At 49.5% G+C, this 24,755-nt stretch overlaps 1 protein-coding gene across 1 annotated transcript in view; it reads left to right on the forward strand.

The window, feature by feature from the left end:
- DEPTOR (DEP domain containing MTOR interacting protein) overlaps positions 1-24,027 on the forward strand; it is a 157,908-nt gene extending 133,881 nt beyond the window's left edge. Inside the window, exon 9 of the mRNA XM_061439526.1 lies at positions 19,224-24,027. Within this exon, the coding sequence (XP_061295510.1) occupies positions 19,224-19,352 (129 nt within the window). The 3' untranslated portion in view covers positions 19,353-24,027. The remainder of the gene's footprint in view (positions 1-19,223) is intronic.
- Positions 24,028-24,755: the final 728 nt, after the last annotated feature.

Raw genomic sequence — 24,755 nt, forward strand, 5'->3', positions numbered from 1 at the left:
CCTCATTCTGGCTGCGCCCTGTCTTTCGATCTGTCTGCCTTTGCCCTAAGGATCCGTTTCCTGCTCCGTTTGTCATTCAGCCATGCACACACATCCTCCCCGTGGAACCAGAGAGTGGACCTTCAGAAGGCCTCCGGGTTGGCAGGGACCTGGGCGGCTCTGGTCCCTGCAGGCCTCTCTGGGCCAGAGTAGACCTTGCTGGTTTTTCGACATCGCTTTCAAACTAGTTTGACTTCTGGGAGGGGGAAGAAGCTGTTGACAGCGTTTAATGGTCATTGGCTAGATGTTATTCTTGGCTGTCATCCAGGGTAGATTTATAAATGTGTTTGAAGTTCACCCATATGAAAATGTCTTTTGAATTTCCAATACCAATAGAAGTGTTATTTCCACTACCAGTAATCAGAAACTTAGAGCTGAAAAGATTCCACTGGTTCTTAACATTATGTACGGGTCATATGCCTCTTTGAGAAAGTAGTGACAGCTGTGGGCATTTTTCCTAGAAAAAAAAGGGCTGTGTGTGTGTATGAGAGACAGAGAGTGAGAGACAGAATCACAAAGGGCCGTGTGTGTGTGAGAGACAGAGAGTGAGAGACAGAGTCACAGCTGCACAGTTTAGTGCTGTTTGTGGGTCATCTACCTTCGGACCCCAGGCTCTAAATCTCCTGGTCTACCCTCATTTTACAGGTAAGGAAAGTCAAGTCCACAGAAGTGAAGTGACTTAGGCAGGCTTAAGGAAGATAACCAGAACTAGGCTCTGAGCACTCCTAACCGTGCTGTGAAATTGTGTGTGTGTGTGTGTGTGTGTGTGAGAGAGAGAGAGAGAGAGGGAGAGAGAGCAGTTTCATGCCTGGCCTGCCCTGGGGAAACCCAGTTTGTATTATTTCCATCCCTTCTCTGCTCCACCCCTGCCATCATAGTCATTTCAGTAATTAATATGATCTGGCCTTTTTTGAGTTTATATTATGTTCAACTGTTTTTAATAGTAATAATGAAAATGCTTAGCTTTGGTTAAACATAGGTCAAAGAATATTACATTTCTCACAACTTCCTGAAACAGAGCTGAGCAAGTACTATTAACTCCATTTTACATGTTAGAAAATCAAAGACCCAAATTAAGTTGTTCCGGGCCAAGTACAGAGTGAGTTCAGCTCTTCTCATCGGTGAATTCCAGCTGGGGGACTGGACTTCTGTCTAATCCTCTTGTTTGAAATGAGCATAAGCAGGAACACGCAAATCCTTGAGTGAATGCCCAGACCACTGTTCCTCAGCTTTCAGCATCCCTCAGAATCACCTGGAAACCCCAACAACGATATCCAGAGGTAGGGACTCCCTGGTCTGGGGCGAGGCTGGTTCATCACCAGTTTTCAGAAACTCACAGGTGATTTCCCCGTGCAGCTGCCGAGTCAGGCGCACCACCCAGACCCTTAAAGGATGTGCTCCGCGCTGCCTCATCCTTCCGGTGCTTGGAAGACAGGCTGTGCGGGCTCCGTGCCTCAGGTTCAGACGGAAGGCGGGGTTCCGTGGCTTTTCTCTGAGACACTGCAGAGGCGCGTGCGTGCTGTGCGTTTCGCTTGGAGGTGTCTCCTTGCCGCGCATTGGTTCCAAGCGTATTTGACTCATGATGTCACACTTCTCACGAAGCCGGACGGCAGCCCCCAGCCCCTGACCGTGTGCCCGAGCCCCCGTGACGTCTGCGACCAGCGCAGCGGCTTTGAATCGTTGCAGCTGGGCCTCGTGGCATTCCAGAAGCCCGGCTCCCCGGGAGCCAGCCTCAGACACAGCTCTGCCCCACGTCCCTGAGGAGGGATGGGCTTCCAGCCCCTTTGGATGACGAGGCTGCCACAGAGCTGCCAGGGCGCAGCTGCGGTCCCGCAGCCTAGGAAGATCCCACCGTGTCCTGTTCTCTTTGAACGGCAGAAGTTTTTTTAAAAGAGAAGGAAAACGTACTGAGGCAAGTTTAAGGCTAGTTTAAGGAGGTTGATTTCTTGTGAATTCAAATACGCGTCGGGTATTTCGGTTTAAAACGTGGATTTTTCTCTGCTGAGGAGAAACTGTTTCCTTCCCCCTCCTCCTTCATGCTAGGCCTGCGGCCACCCAGATTTGGCTGCAGCTTCTGCTGAGTGGGGAAAAGCTCCCAGGGCAGGCGTTGAGACGCGGCTGTCTTGCTGGGGGGCGGGGAAGGCCAGCCATCTGCCCAGGAGGCCCCCAGAGCCCCCCGCTCTCAGACGAGAGAGAAAGCTGCCTTTGTCTGGGGCCGCGTGTGACCAGCTGCTGGGCCTCGGTGGGGCCGCAGTGGCCAACTGCACAGCGTTCTGGCCTGCATGAACCCACAGCTGGGCCGATGAGCTCAAGTTCCAGAATAATCAGGGCCAGGCACAGGCCTCATCTGTGTGGACCCAGAGGTGGCATGACCGCCTGCTGCCTTGGAGAGGTCAGGGGGCGGGGTTGCCTTGGAGAGGTCAGGGGGCGGGGTTGCCTTGGAGAGGTCGGGGGGGCCTTGGAGAGGTCAGGGGGCGGGGTTGCCTTGGAGAGGTCAGGGGGCGGGGCTGCCTTGGAGCGGTCAGGGGGCGGGGTTGCCTTGGAGAGGTCAGGGGGCGGGGCTGCCTTGGAGACGTCAGGGGGCGGGGCTGCCTTGGAGAGGTCGGGGGGCGGGGTGCCAACCGTTCTTTGTGTGCTAAGACAGTCGTGTCCGACTCTTTGCGACCCCATGGACTGTAGCCCACCAGGCCCCTCTGTCCATGGGATTCTCCAGCAAGAACACTGGAGTGGGTGGCCGTGCCCTCCTCCAGGGGATCTTCCCAACGCAGGGATCGAACCCGCTCTCTCATGTCACCTGCATTGGCAGGCGGGTTCTTTACCACTGGCGCCAGCTGGGAAGCCCCGAGCTGCTGTGGGCCACCCGCTTCCGTGTCAGCTGGAACCAGAGCTGTGTGGCCCGGCGTGGTGCCTCAGGCTCTGGGGAAATCTGTCACTCCCTCTCTCGGAGCTTCCGATCGTGTGGAGGTGGGATATATACAGAGAGGGCTGGGAGAAAATCCGTGTCTGTAACTAGGTGTTCCATTTGGGGTTTTTGTTTGTTTTTTAATTGTGTGTTGCACCAGCTCTTCTCTGCACACGTGGGATCTCTGGTTGCAGCGTCTGAGACCCTAGTTCCCCGACCAGGGATGGAACCCGGCCCCACCATGGAGCAGGGAGCCTTAAGCTTGGGACTGGCAGGGAGGTCCCCGGCGCTCCGTTCTGCAGTCCCGAGTCCACGCCCGCCCCCACTGCACCATTCGCCGGCTCTGTGTCCTGACCCCCAGTGTGAGTCCTCGCCCCACACGCTCAGCGCCCTGGGGCATGTTCCGTCTCATCTGGAGGCCAGCACCAGTGTCTCATCAGCATAGCTGTGCCTCCGAGTCCTTGCTTGCCTTTGCCTTAAACCTGCCTCTTCTCTCAGTCCTCAGCTTCCATCCTCAGATCTTTCAGTCCTGTCTGGCCAGTCAGCTTCCATCCTTATGTCTCTGTCAGATTTCTGCTGCTGGAACCCGAGCTCTGACTCGCTTATCCTCTGTCTCAAGCCTGTGTGACTGCTCCTGTTTGACGCTTCTTTTAGAGGGTCTGGTGGTGGGCGAGAGAGTCCTTCTTGTTGGACAGGCAGTGGGAGGAGCAGATAGATACAGGCTGGTGGTTGGGGCGCCTGGGCAAGCTGGAAGCTGCCAGCCCTTCTGCGTTCATCTCTCACCTCAAGGGCAACCGAGAGCAGCTGTAGTCCCGTTAACGTCGCTGCGTGTGTGGTAATAACTTCTCCCTACCACTCGTTTCCTTCTCCCTGGGCACTCAGTAAGTCCCTCCGTCGTTTATGGCTCCCAAATTGTCATGTCTGGCTGGGCGACTCCAGCTTTCTTTCCTGAAGGTTCTGGAATGGGATTATTGGGGAGGCTGGAGAAGAAATCCCTGGAGGACTATGCGGGACCCTGGGTGGGGAAGATGCCCTGGAGAAGGGAGCAGCTCCCCACTCCAGTACTCGGGCCTGGAGAACTCCATGGACTGTACGGTCTGTGGGGTCGCAGACAGCTGGACACGCCGGGGTGTCCTCACGTGTATGAGCTCATGGGGTTGAAGCCGCTCTCCTCAGCCGGGGGCAGGACCGCAGGACCCAGGTCTGGGGCCACATAGGGTGGGGCGGGCTGTACTCTACGGCGTCTCTGCGGGCCTCTGTCACCAGGGCAGCCGTGAGCCATGCCGGCTTATACACCTACCTTCCAGATGCTACGCACATTTCTCCCGTGCTGACTCGACTCCAAGGCTGCCTTGGAGAGGGACTCTGGGAAATGGACTTCTTGCTTGGCCGAGTTGACACCGCGTAGCTCTGTTCCCTTGTTTATATGTATGCCCTTCCTAATAAGTGGCCCTCAGAATGTTCCTGGTACAAGTATGAGGAGGGGATGGGGAGAATAAACGTGAGATCCACCCAGTGAAGGAGAACGGGGTATCCTCACGAGCGGTAGCTCCTTCTCTGCCTGCGGTACTGGTGCATGCTGTTGTGTGTGGAATTGAGTTGCATAATCTAGAATGAGGTTGCTTTCACTGTTGTCTCTGTGAGCAGAAACCCACTCTGTCTTCTTCCCTCTGGCTCCTTGAGGCTGGGGCCCAGAATGGATGAAGTGTTTAAAGTAGGAGCTCTCGGTTTGGTCTTCTCTCTCCAAACTTCTAAGAGAACAGGTTCTGGCAAACTCGAGTTGTCTACACGACCTAGCTTATTTTGGCTACTTCGTGAAAGAAGCAATATGACCAGGCTGAATATGACCATCTGGAAAATGTTCCTGGAAGCATTTTTAAATGCCCAGAATGGAAGTCAGCTTTTCAGGGTTAGCCTATAATCACTTTCTTACATACAGGCTTAGTAAGAAGAGTTTGGTCCTGGCTAAGAATCCAGTGGATTAGCCTTAGAAGTAAACATTCACGCAAGCTGACCGGGAGGGCAGACTGCTTAATGCGACTATGTCTGGTATGTCCTCTGGGCATGGTGGGAAGGAGGAGCCCGTCTCTGCTGGGCTCAGACTGGTGCTACACCCGTTGCCTAACGCGTGTCGTCTCCTGTCGTCTTCGTCACACAGCCCTATGAGCTGCAGATTAGCTGTGTGTTACAGTCGAGGCTGAAAGAGTGACTCACAGCCTCTGCTTGTGCAACTCAGTGACAGAACGAAAAGCCAGATTCCCCCAGGTCTGCCTGGCTCCTGGGCCCTTAATCTTCCCATCGTATCACGGTGCTCTTCGTGTCAATTGGCATTGTTCTCCTTTCTGCTCTTCAGCTCGTCCATCTGGCTAATCTTGGCAAAATGTGTTATCAGCTCTGCCAGGGGTTAGGCATTTCTCCGGGAATGGAGACATTGGAGGGATGCCCAATCTTCAAATCCACACATTCTCTGGGTCTGTGTGTGAGGCTTCTGAAGTGGACCTGCCCCGGAGTGTAACACGCCGGGCCGTGCCCTCTCTTTCCCACTGGACGGCGGGAGCCGGGAGGTGGCTGGCTTTCCTGCCCCAGCCCTGCGCCGTGTCGGTGTGGAGCTCTCCTGACCCTTCGGTGCAAGTCCCTGAGCTGAGATGGTCTGGGGAGGCTGGTCAGCAGCCTCTTCTCTGCACGCACGGATTTCTGGGTCCTGAGTACGGCCCTGGCCACTGGTGGAGTCAGGAAGGGGCTCCAGAGCAGAAGTGTGGGCTCCGCTCTGCCCCCTGGGAGCTCTGCTCCCGTTAGCCTTCTCTAAGACAGTCTAAGGGTCTGGGTCCCGGATATCCTGCCCCCCAGGAGGTTGCTCCATGCTTAGTCCTGTTTATAATCTTTTTACTTTTCCCGTCAAAACACTACCAGCTTGACAGTGGCCTGTGTATCTGTACAGAGTGCACACACACGTGCGCACACACACAGGAGCAGCAGCACTCCTGAGGAAGAGTGGAGGAATGAGGCCCGCCTCACTCGGGGGCCCCTGGTCGCCCATCGCGGAGGACTCCACCCCCGTGCAGGGGCCCGAGCTCGACCCTTGGGGTCCCAGTGGGGACTGGGAGTCGGCAAGCTGTGCAGCCGGCCTAGTGAAAATATTTAAAACAAACAGAAGACTAGACTCAATCGTACATGCTAGAGAATACCATCAATGCACAGCAGACCCCCCCTTGTGATTAAAATAATATATGAAAACACCTGTGGGGTGGGGTGGGGTGGGGTGGGAGGGAGGCTCAAGACAGAGGGGACACATGCATCCCTGTGGCTGATACGGCAGAGGCCAACACGACATTGTAAAGCCATTATCCTCCAATTAAAAACAAATTAATTTAGAAAATATATGAAAAACGCATTGCATTTGTGAAAACAAAGTTGTAATGTATGTTTTTGCACAAAAACATGAATAACCTTATGAATAACGTTACTGTCTTCTGTGTGTCATTGAATTTGAACATCTTGGGTATATTAATTTTACATTTTAGTATAATTCAGAAAAAAAGCATAATTTCTGGGTGTCAAATGGCGAACGACAGACATTCTAAGGGTAAACTGCTAATTGAGTAAAGGTTTCTTGTGGAGGAAAGAATTCAGGGTCAGCGAGGAAGTGTGACCTGGAGCCTCTTTGCTTTGGCCGTCAGCTCCTGTGGGAGTGAATGCTTGTGGCCAGAGCGTGTCTCCCGCTGGTGGAAGACCCAGTCTGCAAATAAGGGGAATTGTAGGGAGCTTTCGTGTCCACAGGGCCGCCAGCTGTGTGTGGGAGGAGCGGGGTATCATCACGGCATGTCTCCTGCCGTGTGAAGGCTCCCGGGTGTCAGACTCCTCCAGCAGAGCAGGACGTCCGGGGAGTTCAGGGGTTATCGGCGCCTGCGTTGCTTCTGTTCAGTTCCCTGAACCTGGGCAAACCACCGGGCCAGAAGCGTGCTGTCTTTAGCTCAAGCAGCCCCTGGACGCAGTCCCCGTGCAGTCATGAGTTGCCTGTGGGGGGGACGGAACTGCCAGTGTGGACCGCAGATCCTCTGCCAGCCTGGCCCGCGTCTCAGAGCACAGCCAGGAAGGCGCACGTTCATCCTGACTTGGGGAGCCCAGGCTCTCTGGACTGACCTCGAGCTCCTCATGGCCGAATCCCCGCCGGGGCGTCACGACCACCCCCACCCCCCGCAACCGAGCAGAGTGGACCAAGGCTGGCCTGGGTCTGAAGGGAGCAGATTCTTTCTGAAGCCAGCAAGCACTCCGAGTTTTTCCATTGGCAACAAAAGTTCTCTAGCGGGTTTCTGTTGTTGTCCTTGTTGTATTGTGGAAGAAAGTTGTTCTTGCACACGTTGGTGTTCCTTCAGGGCTAATTGTGGAGTCTGCTCTCCGGGGACACCGCAGAGCCGTATAGCCTCTGAAAAGGCTCCGAACGCAGGGGAAGGCTGGAATTCTCTGGAGAGCAGCTCCTGTGTTTGTCTGAGAGCCGGATCTCTGCCTCCTCCCACGCCAGCCACTGTCCAGCCAGCTGCATACTTGGTGGAGAGATTTATGGAACTGAACCTACAGCTGCAAGTTTTCTTTCTTTTTTCCCAGGAACAGTGTTGCGCTGTCAGAGCTATTACGCAATAAGCATAGACACACAACTTATTTCCTCCAGGAATGTACAAAACTCCTGAGTAGTGTCCTTGTTGAATCTGAGCGTTTATAAACATAAAGCATTCTGTGGATGGAAGGGACTCATGCAACAGGTGTAACTGACGTCTTGACGCAGCTTATGTCCCTAGTGCTCTGTCCAAGGACCATCCGTGAGTCTCGTTAAATGCTGTGTGACTACTTCAGTTCTGAAGCAACTTTATTAAAGTGAATATCTTAGGGACAGGAGCAGAGATTCTTCTAACTGAATCCCACTGTTCTGCTTACTTTAAAATTATGCTGATTATTTACTGTGGCTTATGGATTCTTTATCCTTATGGAGTTCTGTTGGATTGGGAAACTTTTTCTCTTATCACCCTGTGGGGTTTTTTATGTTTTTCTTTTTAAAAATTTTTCTTTCTTTTATTGAAGTATAGCTGGTTTACAATAGCATGTTAGTTTCAGGCGTTCAGCACAGCAAGTATCTACCTATCACTGAGTCAGCAATTCAGAATAAATAAATGTGTATGATATTCTTCTTCAGATTCTCTTCCCTTATAGGTTATTACAAAATACTGAGTCTTGTACACATGTCACACGGCTCATCCTTTTTGGTTGTCTTTTTTTTATACAGTAGTGTGTATACATTAATCCCAACCTCCTAATGTATCCTTCCTATTTAAATTTCTCCATTTAAAATAAGTATGTTTAAATTTCTGATATGAATGAAAAACTGCAACTTGACATCTATTTCTGTTTCCCAAACCAGAACCCAGCTGGCTTCCCACCTGTGGACCTGTGTGATGGTCTGACTCTGTTTCAACAGTCTGCATCCACGGGGCTCTTTTGGAGGGAGAGGTTGTACAGGAAGAGGGGCAGAGAGAACATTTATTTAGCTTCACTGCTATTAAACACTGGGCTTAGTACCTCGTCAGGTTTGATCCCCATAATAAATACAATCCCCATTCTACAATTGAGTAAAGTATAACTCAGAGAATTTGTAGCTTGGCTGAACTTGTAAATTATAAAAAGAAAGAGTTTAAAAAATTGATTGTACTGTATAGAAAATGTACAAATTATTCATGTACATCTCAAACTATATTACAAAGCAAATCACAAGTGAAACTGCTACCCAGGAATTCTAAGATCATGGATTAGTTGTCTGCTTCTGAATTTTGTATAACTTTATCGTACTGCAGTCTTCATACTGGGGACGTGTTTAGAAGTGGACTCCGGGACCATAGCTTATGCACATATGTTACACCTAATGAGACCAATTGTTCTGTCCTTTACTGAAAGTGAAGAGGGATAATCTGCAGCGTCACTGTAATGCACCTTGTTGCTGTTGCTGGCCTCACGCATGTCGGAGCTTAGTTCCCCGACCGGCTTCCCTGACCGGAGATCGAACCCACGCCCCCTGCGGGAAGGCAGAGTCTTAACCCTGGACCTCGAGGGAAGTCCCTGTAATGTGTCTTTTAGACCTCTGCCGTTGCTGTTATTTTGCCTGGAAAATCCCATGGATGGAGGAGCCTGGAAGGCTGCAGTCCATGGGGTCCCTAAGAGTCGGGCACGACTGAGTGACTTCACTTTGACTTTTCCCTTTCATGCATTGGAGAAGGAAATGGCAACCCACTCCAGTGTTCTTGCCTGGAGAATCCCAGGGACGGGGGAGCCTGGTGGGCTGCCGTCTATGGGGCCACACAGAGTTGGACACGACTGAAGCGACTTCGCAGCAGCAGCAGCAGTTGCTGTTATTTACATGTTGAGAACATTTAAGGGCATGAGAGCACCTCCTCCTACACTCCTTCTTTTGTACTCTTCTCAACTTCATGTCTAAAAATCGTGTCTCCCTTGCAAATGTAATGTAAGCAAACTCCTGGCCTAGTTCTTAGCACCTAAGCAACCAGGAAACCAAAGTTGCTATAACAGTTGTTCGATAGTTGTTTGATCACTAATGAAGAGGAGTCATTTTTTCTTTTTAATTTTTTTGACTGTGCCACATGGCTTGCAGGATCTCAGTTCCCCAACTAGGGATCGAACCTGAGCAACAGCAGTGAAAGCCCGGAATCCTAACCATTAGGCAACCAGGGAGCTCCCAAGTAGGTATTTTTTCTCATATTAGAGCTGAAAGATGCTGTAAAGTCTCATATAATAATATACACTTTTTCCCAGCCAGCCCAATTGATCGAATGAAGAACTAATGCTTGGAGAAGTGAGGTAGCATGTTCAGAATGATTCAGCTCTCTGGGTGCAGAGCAAAGACGAGACTTTATCTCCTGCCTGCTGACCCAGGCTTTCTCCATTGCCCGTGCTTAATTTGTGTGCGTGTATCGTCTCTCAGTCATGTCTGACTCTTTGCGACCCCATGGACTGTAGCCCTCCAGGCTCCTCTGTCTGCGGAGTGAGTTGCCACTTCCTAGTCCCAGGGATCTTCCCAACCAAGGGATCAATCCCGGGTCTCCTGCACTGCAGGCGGACTCTACCACTGTCCCACCTGGGAGCCCCCTTGGGGAAATCCTCACTGGGGAGGCAGGAAGGAAGGAGAGAAAGAGCAGGTCCCAGAGACACACGTTTTAGGATTTTTTCTTTTTATGCGAATAAGCTGAACTTTATAGATGACTGAAGGGTGCCTCACATTGAACATGGCAACCCCCATGCTGTGTTGATACCTGATACCAACATCCTCACCCACCTACAGAAGACAGGCGCTCCTGAGCCTTCTGCTGGCCTGTCTCCATTGGGAAGCAAAGATCACAGTAACAAAAAGGGAACGTCAGTTAAAGGCACAGATTAGGTGATGTAGTCACCATGGCAAATGGTGTGGCTTGGGGGGTTTTCTGGCTGAGTTATATGCAGCGTTGTTACCAAGGGTCATTATGCAATCCTTTATTCACCTTGAGTTCTTCCTCTGGGAATCTTTAAAATCTGCACCCAGGAATCATTACTGTTCACCTCACTCTAGCAGAAGAGTTATGAATAAATGTGGTTATTTAAACTTTGGTTGAGGATCATGAGACCTGATAGGTCTAGCCCAGTTGTAAAGATTAGTCTGATTTATGCTGTTTTCATTTCAGTATTTATTTTATTTACTCACCTGGCTGTGCCGGCTCTTAGTCGAGGCACATGGGCTTTCAGTTTGCGTTGTGGCGTGCAGGGTCTTCAGTTGCAGCGTGCGGGGTCTTCAGTTGCGGCGTGCAGACTCTTAGCTGTGACAGTGGGATCTGGTTCTTTGACCAGGAGTCAGACCCCGACCCCCTGCCTCGGGAGTGTAGAGTCTTAGCCGCTGGACCACCATGCAGGTCCCTGAGTTATACTTAAAAGAGTAAAACCGCCCCCTTACCATTTTCCTTATCATTCCCCTGATGATGATGAAGTGAGCATTACTCCATTTTTCAAAGATGCTGGAAGGAAAAATCAAATCATTGTCCTTAAGACACTTGTGTGTGAGAGGTGCTTAGATACCACATCGAGGTGTGTTTCCATGTGGTATCAGGGGCCATCTGGGGGGAACTGGTCATCACTCAGGGGACAAGGTGGCCTGAGGCTTCAGTATACAAGCATGTAAAGAGCTTGGGGAACACGTTAGGTGGTCCTGTCAGCCGCTAGAACGCTGCCCGTGTGGACTGGCAAGCCGCACCCTGAGGAGCGATCCAGGTGTACGGATCAAATGGCTGGACTTTCCAGGTATGGATACAAAAAGGAAAGAAACTTAAAATCATCCATTAAGAGACAGTGCTCTATTGAAATATTATGCTGTTGCTTTCGCAGTCTTGTATGTTAGATTATGGAAGCCATGGTGTAACAATTTGGAGCAGAGTTTAAAGAACTTTCTGGCGCTAGTGGTAAAGAAAGTGAAAGGGAAGTCGCTCAGTCGTGTCCGACTCTTAGCGACCCCATGGACTGCAGCCCGCCAGGCCCTCCGTCCTGCCTGCTAATGCAGGAGACGCAGGAGACATGGGTTTGATCTCTGGGTGAGAAAAATCCCCTAGAGAAGGAAATGGCAACGCACTCCAGTATTCTTGCCCGGAGAATCCCATGGACGGAGGGGCTAGTGTACTGTAGTCAGTAGGGTCACAGAAAGTTGGACACTGCTGAGCATGCATCATTAAATAGGAACCATTAAAACACAGCTTTTTTCTTTCTAAACTTTCAACAGCTTTCAATTGTTTCCTAATCTATTCATGACTCCTTAATCTGGCTCCCCCTCAGCCCTCTTTTGGTTTGGATACCTCGGCTGTGAAAGAGCCTCAGCTTCGTCCTCGGCAGGTCTGGCCGTGGTGTGTATCTGCCACAGTAACTCTTGACCCGGGGGCTCATGTGTGGCTGTCACAGTGCGTGTGCTGACACAATGGCAGTTTGGCGGTTTTTGGCGGTTTGAGCAACTTGGGTGTTATCTCTGACGTAGATCCCAGCTTGAGCATTTCATGCATTGTAATTATTCACTTTGAAGTCTAAGAGAGAAAGAAAGTGAAGTCGCTCAGTCATGTCAGACTCTTTGCAACCCCGTGCACTATGGCCCACCAGGCTCCTCCGACCATGGGATTTTCCAGGCAAGAACACTGGAGTGGGTTACCATGTCCTTCTCCAGGGGATCTTCCCAACCCAGGGATTGAACCCCGGTCTCCCGCACTACAGGCAGACTCTTTACCATCTGAGCCACAAGGGAAGCCCTCATTTTAAAGTTTAGAAGATAGCAAAATTTGGCTTTATGGATGAAATAGGAACTTCCCTGGTGGTCTACTGGCTAAGACTCCACACTGCCAATGCAGGGCTCCCGGGCTTGATCCCTGGTCGGGGAACTAGTTCCCACAGGCCACCATTAAGACCTGGTGCAGCCAAATAAGTCAATAAATATTTTGGAAAAGTAAAAATTTTAAAAGTGAGAGAGATTGCAGGCAAGCAGTAAGTACAGTAACATCTGAAATGTCAGTCCCCCTCTTGTATTTGGGGTTGTTAATTCTCAGAGCTGTAGAATGTATTCAGTTCAGTTCAGTCGCTCAGTCATGTCTGACTCTTTGCAACCCCATGGGCTGCAGCATGCCAGGCCTCCCCGTCCTTCACCAACTCCTTGAGCTTACTCAAACTCATGTCCATTGAGTCGGTGATGCTGCTGCTGCTGCTGCTAAGTCGACTCTGTGCGACCCCGTAGACAGCAGCCCACCAGGCTCCCCCGTCCCTGGGATTCTCCAGGCAAGAACACTGGAGTGGGTTGCCATTTCCTCCTCCAATGCATGAAAGTGAAAAGTGAAAGTGAAGTCGCTCAGTGTGTCTGACCCTCAGCGACCCCATGGATTGCAGCCTACCAGGCTCCTCCCTGTGGGGTGGGGTGCCATTGCCTTCTCCGCGAGTTGGTGATAAGATCTGACAATTCATACTTTCAGCAAGCCCTTGAAAGGTGACTTATATTTGCAATACAGCTTGAAAGCCGCTGTTTTATCTTGGGATGGGATTTTCACTTAGGCAACTGAACAGCAAAAACGCCTTAAACAGGCACTTCTCGGTGGTCCAGTGGTCGAGCATCCACTCGCCAATCTACTCACTGAGCCCGGACCCGCTGCCCACTCGGGGAGGACCCCACGTGTCGGAGCAGCCAAGCCCCAGCACAGCCAGAAACAAACACATAGTTTTGTACACGTTGGCTTAAATAATGTAGACTGAGTTTGTAGTTGAAACTTCTAACATGTAACTGCCTCAAAATAAGCTTCTTCACTAATCAGCGTACTTCCTGTCACAAGGAACATTCTAGCAGGGTAGCTGGGATGCCTGGTGGGATTTGTAGAGAGGAATTCTACTTTTTGTGGGAGCTCGATTAGGGTGATCTCTAGACACATCTGAGGATTCTGCTTGATTGGGAATTTCAGTGTTAGCCTGCCCGCACACCTTGGTTCTGCTTTCTGTCTCCTTTGATTGGACAGGCTTCCGTTTCCTACTCACCGGGACTCAGCTCTCCCTGATTCTTTTCTGTATCCGCCTGGGTCTCTGTCTTGCTCAGTGTTTTATTATTTTCGGGGAAAGCCTGAAGCAGCCGTCCCTTCCAAGCCTTCCTTCTTTTTCAAGATGAGAAAGAAAAGAAGAACAGCTGAGAGTGGCTTCCGTAGGAGAGTTTCCGTGGCAGGGATCCCAGTGCCTGGTGGATACAGGTTTCCCGGGTGGAGAGAGGACACTGGGGCGATCCCGCGTGCGGCGTGTCTCCTCCACCTCACTCCCAGTCTGCATGAAGCACTCAGGTGATTGTGATGGGCCCAGCCATACAAGGACTACTGGGCAGCTGTACAGCCCTGGCTGTTCGGAGGGCTAGCGGCTAGCGTCCGACCGCCAGCACGGGGCAGGGGGATTAGAGGCGAGGTTGCTTCCTTAGTTTGGCTCCTTCTGGGGAGGAAGCCTGGGGCACAGCCTTGGTGTTTATCCAGCCTGACCTCAGCCCACGGTGTCCGAGTCCTGCCTCCTCTTCTTATTACCTCCTACCCGACCGACTGCGGTTTTCAGAACCTTTCTGCACTGCCCTGCTGCTCAGAGACATCACGTACCCAAGACTTGGGGAGGCTTTATTCCTCCTCTTCATTAAAGATGGTATTGTTCGTTCGCTCAGGCGTGTCCGACTCTTTTCGACCCCATGCACTGCAGCACGCCAGGCCTCCCTGTCCTTCACCTTCTCTCAGAGTTTGCTCATTAAGGATGATGTCTTCCATTTCCCTTCTTTATAAAGTGAAGGTGAAAGATATATATGGGAAGACAAGAACTTGAAGGTAATATGCAAAAATAGTAGTTATATTCACTTGAATTATGAATAGCTTTGTCATTTCTGCAAACTTCTCTAATACAGCTGGTATACTGCTTTGTTTTTTAATTAGTAAACTGTTTTTTGGTTTTTTAAAGAGAAACAAAACCAAAGCACCATTGAGATGAAAACAGGGGCACATGAACTAGGGGGAGAGGGCTAAGAGGTACCCACTTCTAGCCGAAAATTAGGACTAAGTGTGCAGTGTAGGGAACATGGTGAAAAATACTGTACTGACTTTGTATGGCAACAGATGGTAACTAGAGAGGGTCATTCTGTATAAAATTATCGAATCACTACGGTGGCACACCTGAAACTAATATAAGCAATTATATTAATTTTAAAGTAAATGTTAAAGTAAATTTTAAAGTAAAAACAAAAGGTAAAAAAACTGAAGGTGTCCTCCTTGTAGGAGATGAGTTCAGAGCAGCTACAGGCGCTTAGGAATGAGCTCTTTTCAGTGAACTGTGGAAATGAGGCCATTGCAATCAAAGCTTTGAAAACCGATCTGATAAAGATAATTGTAAGCCTGACTTGAGTGTTCGTAACTGCCTGGGGGGCATGTAAAGTGCTCTGACCCCCGCGGGAGGCGCTGGGTGCCGAGGTTGGTCTGTTCAGAGGTCAGCGCACGTGCTGTGGGTTTGCGCTTTTCACGTCAGTAGAGAGGTCGTCTCGCCTGGGCCGTGTGGTTTCCACTGTTACTTGTCACGTGTGTTGATTTTCAGAACATAGTGTACCAGAGACGCCAGTTTGAAGTTCATTAAAACCAGATACATTGCATGGCAATACCTGCCTTTCTGGATCATTTTGCACATTTTTAATAACAGGACATTGGACCCGCTGGAACCACAGCACCTGTTCGGACCACTTAGGGAGAGATGACATCTTTCCAACAGGCTGACTCTAAAAATACTACCTTGAAGATAAGCAGGATACATGTTTAAAAGGCTTTTTTTTTTTTTTTTTAACTCATTCAAGGGGAAAAAATGAAACAAATGTCTAAATTTCTATATTGTTGAGGATTTTAAGTGACAGAAGAAGCAAGTCAACCTTAACTGAGTAAAAACCTTCTTATGAAGTTGGAAGAAGCTAAACAACATCAACATCACAAGATATTTTAGGGAACCCAGACTGTTTAGGGCTTCCTTGGTGGCTCAGATGGTAAAAGAGTCCTTCTGTCTGCCTGCAACGCAGGAGACCCGGGTTTGATCGCTGGGTGGGGAAGATCCCCTGGAGAAAGGAACAGCTACCCACCTGGTGTTCTTGCCTGGAGAATCCCATGGACAGGGAGCCTGGCGGGCTACAGTCCATGTGGGTGCAAGAAGTCAGACAGAACTGAGCGGCTAACACTTCCACTTTAGTTTTGAAGCACCTAGCCCGCCTCTCCTTATCTCTTTCTCTCTGGTGGCCCCAGATCAGGGATCACAGATCTGAAACACCTCTCATCCAGGTGTGAGAAAAACAGAAGTGCTGAGGACCGCAGCATACGAGAGAACATGACCATTTAAAGGGGCAGCCGCTGTGGAGCAGGGTCCAGCGGCCATCCACGTCTGGTGTGGTTAGATCTTCAGACTCTTCCAAAGAGGCCAGAATCTGGAATTTTTAAAAATATATTTGTTTCTGTTTCTTATTTGGCTGCACTGAGTCCCAGCAGGGGCACACAGGATCTGCAGTCTTAGTTCCTGAGTGCAGAACCTCTAGTTGCAGAATGTGGCATCTGGTTCCCTGACCAGGGCTCGAACCCAAGCCCCCTGCACTGGGAGTGTGGAGTCTTAGCCACTGGACCACTAGAGAAGTGCCCTAGAAATCTAGATTTTTGTGTGAAAATTTCCTAATTTTTAAATGTTGGTCAAGGGAAACAAACATTACGCAGGGGACAGAATATAGTCCGGGCTGAGACAACGCTGCGGGCGCCTCCTGAGCGACCGGGAGACGCGTCTCACCCTCTCGAGCCTGGGAAGGGGTCGCCAGAGTACAGGCACACCCGGCAGCTTCTGCCCTCTCCTTGGGCGACACAGAAAGACTCTTCATCCGTTTGCAGGAAAGAAGCGCCTTGCTCTAAAGTCAGCTCTCTGGATGGGGAGGGGATGGGGTTCTCGTTCTTTGACTCCTGACGCTGCAGCAGAAAACACAAGCTCTAGCAAGTGCCTACGTCGTTGTCGTTCGGCTGCTCAGTCGTGGAGTCGTTTCCGACTCTCTGCAACCCCGTGGACCGCAGCACGCCAGGCCTCCCTGTCCTTCACTGTCTCCCGGAACTTGCTCAGACCCACGTCCATTGAGTGGGTGATGCCATCCAGCCATCTCATCCTCTGTCGTCCCCTTCTCTTCCTGCCCTCAATCTTTCCCAGCATCAGGGTCTTTTCCAGTGAGTCAACTCTTCACATCAGGTGGCCAAAGTATAGGATATTCAGCTTCAACATCAGTCCTTCCAATGAATATTCAGGACTGATCTCCTTTAGGATGGACTGGTTGGATCTTCTTGCAGTCCAAGGGACTCTCAAGAGTCTTCTCCAACACCACAGCTCAAAAGCATCAATTCTTCAGCACTCAGCTTTCTTCACAGTCCAACTCTCACATCCATACATGACCACAGGAAAAACCATAGCCTTGACTAGACGGACCTTTGTTGGCAAAGTGATGTCTCTGATTTTTAATATGCTGTCTAGGTTGGTCATAACTTTTCTTCTGAGAAGCAAGCGTCTACATTACACTAGCACTAAATTGTCCTGCAAATTAGTCGTAGTTTGCTTCGGGATGTACTCTGACCTGCTCACATGACCATGATTCTGACTTCAACCATGGTTGAGAACCACTGATTCTGTACAAGATGTGCTCTGGGGGAAAAAAAAAGTGCCCTGAATTCACGACACAGGTTTGTGGAAACGGGAATGGAGAAACAGCGATTATTCTCCTTGTATAGAACAGCACCGTAGTTTGTAAGTTGAGTGGAGGAGACAGAGGTTTATGACAACAGCCCGTGTCTATTGAGTAAATAAACACTGTTCTTGCCACTCTGTACAATGCATTTGGTTTTGCATATGACCTTGAAAAAAGATATTTTAAAAGGAAAAGAAGTTAATTGAAGCCACTATTGGTATAGGGCTTGATATTTGCAAAGCAATTTAAAATTCATTCATTTGAACCTGTGAAGATAGTGTTTTTACCCAACTGTGTCTCATAAATGATGTCACGGAGGCCTAGAGGAAGACAAATGCCTTTATTAAGATCATCCAGAAAAGGATGTCATATCTTAAATGTAAATATGAAATACAGCGTGTAAAATACTGTATTAGTGAGTCTAAAGATACCTATACCTTAGATAAATCAAAATTGGAACACAGTAAAGGGCAGCTGTGTGTCTGGAATCCAGGTCCTGGGTCTTTTCCACAGATACACAGCTGCCCTTTATAGTATCTTTAGACTCACGAATACAGTATTTTATGCATTGTATTTCATGTTTGCACTTAAGACATGACGTACACCTTACATTCTGTGTTGTTTACACTTCATATTTGTTACCTTTGTTCATAAGTGTTCGACTTTCCATTGATCCTACCCACTCGGAAAACAATAAAAGGAAACTGATTTCAGGTGTTCTAGTATTTTCACGTTCTTTGTGGCATCAACAGGTATAATTTATTGGTAATTGAGAGCAGGTGTGCACCTTCACGGGCTTCCCAGGTGGCCCTAGTGGTAAAGCGCCCACCTGCAGGAGGTACGAGTTCAGTCCCCAGGTCAGGAAGACCCCCTGGAGGAGGGCACGGCAGCCCACTCCAGTGTTCTTGCCTGGAGACTCCCATGGGCAGAGGAGCCTGGCGGGCTGCAGTCCACGGGGTCGAGAAGAGTTGGAAATGACTGAGCTACTTTCAGCTTCAGCTTAACAAGTTCTGGTGAAAGTTAGACATGATTAGACTTTTGCATTAGACAGGATAACGCCTCTCAGCAGCTGCAGCTTGTATTCCCTCAGGAAGGGGGGGGTTCGAGCCTGAGGTTAACACCCACGGTAACAAATTCTTTTATTCCTCAATCTCAGGTGTCCCTGATGGTCCGGTGGTTAAGACTCCGTGTTCTCACACAAAGGGCTCTGGTTTCGATCCCTGGTTGGGGAGCTAAGATCCCATGTGCTGTGCAGTGTGGCAAAAATAAATAAATAAATATGCTTAGTTTATTGTTTAATTTTTATTGGAGTGTAGTTGACTTACAGTGTTGTGTCCGTCTGCTGTACCACGTGAGGTGGGTGTACATATTGATACAGCAGCTCTTTTTTAGGTTCTTTCCCCATATGAAGTCAGTACAGAGTATTGAGCCGAGTTCCCTGTGCTACGCACTTACCTATTTTATATGTATCACTGTGCCAAGGAGCTTCAGTCGTGTCTGACCCTTTGTGGCCCATGAACTGTAGCCCACCAGGCTCCTCTGCCCAGGGGCTTCTCCAGGCAAGAACACTGGAGTGGGTTGCCTCCTCCTGCAGGGGGTCTTCCCGACCCAGGGATGCAACCCCAGTCTCCTGTGGCTCCCGCGCTGGCGGGCAGGTTCTTTACCACTAGCGCGGCTGGGGAAGCCCCGTGTTCAGTGCCGTGTGGCCGTCCGTCCCAACCTCCCACTTCATCCCCCACCCCTCACCCCCTGGTAACCGGAAGTCTGTTTTCTACACCTGTGACTCCGCTGCTGCTTTGGAGGTAAGCTCTTTGCGCCTTTTTTAGGCCCCGCACGTGGGCGACACCGCATCCGTTCGCCTCTCCCATCTGACTTGCTTGGCGCCGTGTGACAGTCTCCGGTCCGTCCGCGTCGCGGTAACGGAAGCGCCGCGCCCTCGCCTGGGCCGCCGCGGGATTCAAGAGGTGCTTTCTCTCTGCCCTCCAGGTCTGTCAGCTCGTCGTCTCTGTGAACGGGCTTAACGTGCTGCACGTCGACTACCGGACGGTGAGCAACCTGATTCTGACCGGGCCGCGGACCATCGTGATGGAGGTCATGGAGGAGCTGGAGTGCTGAGCGGGGCGGCGGCGGCGGGCCCGCGGGCCTTCACTGCGCGTCTCATCCGAGTTTCCTGCACTGCTTCCCGTTGAATGTGGGAGAACCAGGGAGTGTGTCTTTAAAAAAGAAAAAAGTGAAAAAGACAACGTCTGTCGGTGCAGAAAAAGTTTGGGACACAGAATTTTTTTCCCCACATAGTTGCGTTGCCTTACTCAACTTCCGTTTGTGGTTCTCATCCATTGTTTTTGGTCTTGGTTCACAATAAGTTGAGATGCTTCTCTCGCCGAAACAGCACCGTGCTAAATTTGCCTTCGTGGGAATCAATACAGTAGTTTTTCTAGACTTTACAGTTGTACTCTCACCAAAACGAGCATGGATCTGTTTATCAGAGGATCTCGAGTTCACTGAGTTTCAAACTGAAGCAACATCCAAACGAATAGTGCTTGTTAACGGGCGTTTTGAAGGTTCTAAGGCGTTTTTTGACTTTTTCTTAATTCCTGCCTTTAGTATCAACTTCTAACTTAATGTGTGTTTTCAATTACGGCAGTGGTCAAAGCAAACACTTTGTGATGACGTGGGTGGGGCAGAGAGAGAGAGAATTACTTAACTATGTGGGCTCTGTTTTCTCTTTCTGAGCCTGGATCATTCTGTCAATCAGCAACAGCAGCTTTCTAGAAATAATTCTGAATATGTTGAATGTCAAAACAGACAAGTTAGTATGTACATATACCATTCAAAATCACGCCTCTGTCAAGATTTCACTCTGAAGCTGTCCCTTGTGAAGTGTTCTAGAACTTGGCCCTTATGTGATAAAACTTGAAACTAAATTGCCTTAGTGGCCTGAATTTTCACTAGCTTTCTAGCGACACATTCTAAGAACATGACATGCTGCTTATTTGGTGGGATTATTTTTCACCAAAAGCACCTTCTTGTGTTGTAACTTTTGAGCCCACTTGTACATATATGCATGTGTCTTTTTTTTTTTTTTTTTTTTGTCTCAAAGAGAATGCATTTTGGAGCTTGGTGTGTAGAGGAAGTTTCTCAGAGTGCCAAATTAGGGAGTCAGGGAATGCTCAATTGCTTTTATTTTCATATAACGCGTTCTGAATGACAAGGCTACTTTCTTACCATGTAGTAACAAAATATGAATGTTGTGCCTCGGCCTTTTTTAGTGATGGGTTATAATATGGTGGTACGGGTGGGGTGGACACGCCGTGCTGAAGACGTCAGACGTCTGTGTTTCTGGTATCCCGGCTTTTCTCGTCTGTAGCCTTAGGCCGAGAGCAGGGTTTTGAAATAATGCAGGATGCTAACGTGAGTCCTGTCAGCCTGCCTTGGGAAGTCCTGGCGTCTCCGTGTGCCCTGCGTTTACACCACGTGCCAGGCGCTGTGGTCGCTCTTCATCCTCATCACGACCTGAGAGGCAGTTAGCATCGCCCTCGTGTTTCGGACTTGGAAGCTCAATCTGAGCACGTTTAGAAGTGGTCTCTAAGTCCCCACAGTGGCGGGAACTCCTGGGTACGGAGCCTGGATTCAGACACGGCCCGTCTAGTGCGGACGCCCTGTCCCCCACCCACAGCCCTTCCCCAGCTGGAGACCGTCTGTGGCGCCTTTTTCTGCCCCCGTGCTGCGCTCAGTCTCTCCTGCTGATCTGGGCGGTCAGCGGCGGCCTCATCTCCATGTTACAGCAGAGGAAACCGGCTCATCAAGGCCCGAGGCTGTTAACAGTATTGGGAGGCGTTACCCATCAGGCTTCCTTTAAAGGTCTCCTAAAAGCCCTCTGGGCCTGGGTGTTCGCGGCTGACGCGAGGAGGAGGCGGGCCTCCGGGAACGGCATCCTCTCGCCGGCTGCTGCTCCTTCGCTCCCGACCTGATGACTATTCGGGGGTTGGCACAACTCCGCGTCCCTTCAGCCAGTCTAAGCAGCAAAGAAGGGTTTTCCTTGATTCAGAGGGTGGCGTTGATGTCTTTGCTCAGATGAAGACCCAGGTGAAGGAAGGGATACTAAGGTGAAGGGAGGGAAGCTTTTGGCTCCCACCACCCTGAGCTTAAAGCCCAAAAGCAGAGTTCTGCTTCAGGAGAGCATCCCCTGAACTGTGGTCCCAGCCCAGGCTGCATCCTCACCCTGTGAATGCTCCTCACCTAGAGGGCCGGGTTGAGCTCTCTCCAGCTTTTGCACATGCAGTTTTTCCTCCCTGGAATATTATTCTTTCTCCGTCTCTGCCTGGAACAGTCTGTCTTATGAACTCCCCTTAGGCATTGTCTTAGATATTCCCTCTGAGAAATCTTTGCCAGCAGCCTGGTTCTGGGATGGATGCCCTTCTCTGAATTCCCAGGGACCCCTATACACCAGCTTCTGTGATCCCAGCACTGCTGACATTTCCTCAGAAAGGGTCCCATCCCCGTCTGTCTCCCGGAGTTCTCTCTAAGCGTCTGCAGGACAGGACTGTGTCCTGCTCCGAGGTGTTGCCCTCGCCTAGCACATTTCCTGACACAGAGCAGGCTGTCCGCTCTCCACTGCTGTCCGAGCAATCAACCCGGAGCATAGCTTCTGACACTACTGATTCGCTAGGGAGCCTGTGGTTGGCCTTTGAGCAGAGCTGTGCTAAGGTGAACGAGCACAGCCTGATATTCTGGCTGAGTTCACACGCGCACCTGAGCTCAGAGAGGCTGATGCTCGGGCCTGGCTGACGGGGGCTGGCTCTGTGACTCCATCTGGTTGTTGCCTGGGGCTGTGGCTGAGACTCCTCCGTTGGACTCAACGCGGTCTTTCCCCATAGCTGACCCACGCTTCCTCGTTAGGTCTCATGAGATCAAAGAGAGGAAGAAGAGAGACTGCAAGCCCTTCTGTGGACCTGCTCAAAGTCGCAAAAGGTCACCTTCATAGCCTTTTCTTGGCCAGTGCAAGTCACAAAGCTAGCCCAGAGCCAAGAGGTCTGCAAGCAGGCTGCCCCTTGTGATGGGGGAGCTGCCAAGAGTCTGGCTGGTTTTAATCCACCCAGAGTAGATACTACTTTTTGAGTGGAGGCCTAAGGAGTTACCTAGCTGTTGCAAGACTTCAGCAATCCAGATGTCAATCACTGACCACCCGCGGGGTAGAAGTGCAACAGTGTGAACAGAGCTCCACGCCCAGTGAAAACGAGTCAGGAAATCCCAAAACCACAGTGCTGCGTGGAGCCGCGGGAGCGCGCGTCTTGCCCTTTGCCTTTCGCTGAGGCGTGGAGCGGTCGTGTTGGGCGGGCCCGGGCCCGGCGCCTCCCTCCCTGCCGCCCGAGTCCTCAGTGTGGCCCCGCGGCGCAGGGCGGGGCGGGGACGACGGGCGTTTGGCTTTGGCTTGTTCGTGTACCCGTGAAAGTGAAGGATACGTACTTAGGCCTTGAGTTGTTAAATCGTAGCATATTAAAAAGTAAATATTTTGTATGGCATTTTGACAGTTGAACTGCTTTAAAATTTAGAAACGCCATTCCTAAACGGAACACCAAGAATTACCCTGAATTAGGAGGAAGCAGTATTTTGAAGAACTTTTATTTCCTACGTATGTGTGTGTCTGCGTTTTGGGGAACTGTGTGTGAGAGTTGAGGTCGCTCGTGGAGTCTCTGAAATGATGTGGTTTGCTCCCAGAGAAGACGCGTCTGGCTTTCCGGGTGTCTGTGTGTGATGGAGACAGAGACCACGTTACGCCCAGCCATGCGCACAGAAGGTGCTGTCAGCGCTGGTGTGAAAGCCATTTTGGCTGATTCTGCTCTGGAGAGAAAATGCAGCCGCCCTTTGGGTTGGTTCTGCTATCTGAGGTTCTCTTATTAATCTCTGTCAGATAATTATATAAACTGATCAATTTCTGGTTGAGAAATGGTGGGTAACATGAAGAGACCCATGTTTGAGTAGATTAGACATGACCAAATTCACACTACCCTAAGAAGGGTGAATGCATCGGGGTGGCAATAATTGATAGTTAAAAACCACTGCTTTCAATCCAAAACAGAGTCTCACTTTCCCAAGTACTCATTCCTTTCAAATATGTCATGAAAATAATCTGCTTTCAAGATCTGTTTGAAAAGTGTTAAGTATTCTCTCCTGGTGAATACTAATCGTGTTTCACTTTGATTATCCGTGATCAGAATAACCCAAGATTTCAGTTTTGCAAATTGGTTGGAGTCTGTTGGTGTCATGACCATGGTTTTACTCCTGCAAAGAAGAATTTCAGGTATAATATGTTTTTCCTCAGTTCAATACCAAGAGGACAAATCTACCATGCACCAAAAGGAAGTTTATAATCAAAGTCACTATATGGTATTGTAAAATGCATTAATATATGTACTTAATATATATGTTTATTTTAAAATTAGGTTGAAATTTATTTTCTCTGTTTCTTAAAAGTTATAGCAAAATAATTAAAATTATAATATAACAATAGACAGTATAGCATGAAATAAATGTTACATTTTTAAAACAATGCCTTTAGGGTTTCAGCTTTTCCTTTCTTTAGAAAAAATTAACCATTTTTTATCCTAAGAAAGAGTTGCATTGTAAAGCTGATCTACAACTAGTCTGTCAGAGAGGACACGTGGGGCTGGTATCCAATTCTCTAATGTAACCAAAAGTGCCATTTGTAAAACTGCTTAGTGACGGATGTTTTCTGAAGCTCTTTTGCCTGGAAAAAAAAGTGCATTAAAAAGGTTTTTTCTCTACTGTATTGATTTGAAATCATTTTCTCCCTACACATGTATTGATGAGTGTTGCGAAGAGCTGACTCATTTGAAAAGACCCCGATGCTGGGAAAGATTGAGGGCAGGAGGAGAAGGGGATGACAGAGGATGAGATGGTTGATGGCATCGCCAACTCAACGGACATGAGTTTGGGTGAACTCTGGGAGTTGGAGATGGACAGGGAGGCCTGGCGTGCTGCGCTTCATGGGGTCGCAAAGAGTTGGACACGACTGAGTGACTGAACTGAACTGATGGAATAGTCTATATGGAAAAATGCTATGTGGTTGCTATTTTGAAATAATGTTAGTTATTTTTTTATTTTCAACTAATTAGGGAATCAGTTCCACAATTCAGTGGATGCAGGGTATAAGTAAGGAGGTGAGTGGTTATCCAGACTGCATTCAATAGTAACCAAAAGAATGTAACATTTCTCTCTCATTTATTCATTTATTCACTGGTTTGTTCATTCAAAAAGCCTCCCTGAGGGTGTGTGTTTTGCTGAACAGTATGTATAAGGCTCTCCTGTTGGCTCAGTGGTAAAGAACCCACCCACCAAAGCAGGATACATAAGAGACGGGGGTTCGATCCTTGGGTCAGGAAAATCCCCTGGAGAAGGAAATCACTACCAACTCCAGAGTTCTTGCCTGGGAAATACCATGGACAGAGGAGCCTGGGGGGCTACAGTCCACAGGGTCGCAAAAGAGTCGGACACGAC

The sequence above is a fragment of the Bos javanicus genome, chromosome 14, assembly GCF_032452875.1.
Source record: "Bos javanicus breed banteng chromosome 14, ARS-OSU_banteng_1.0, whole genome shotgun sequence".
Taxonomy (NCBI): domain Eukaryota; kingdom Metazoa; phylum Chordata; class Mammalia; order Artiodactyla; family Bovidae; genus Bos; species Bos javanicus.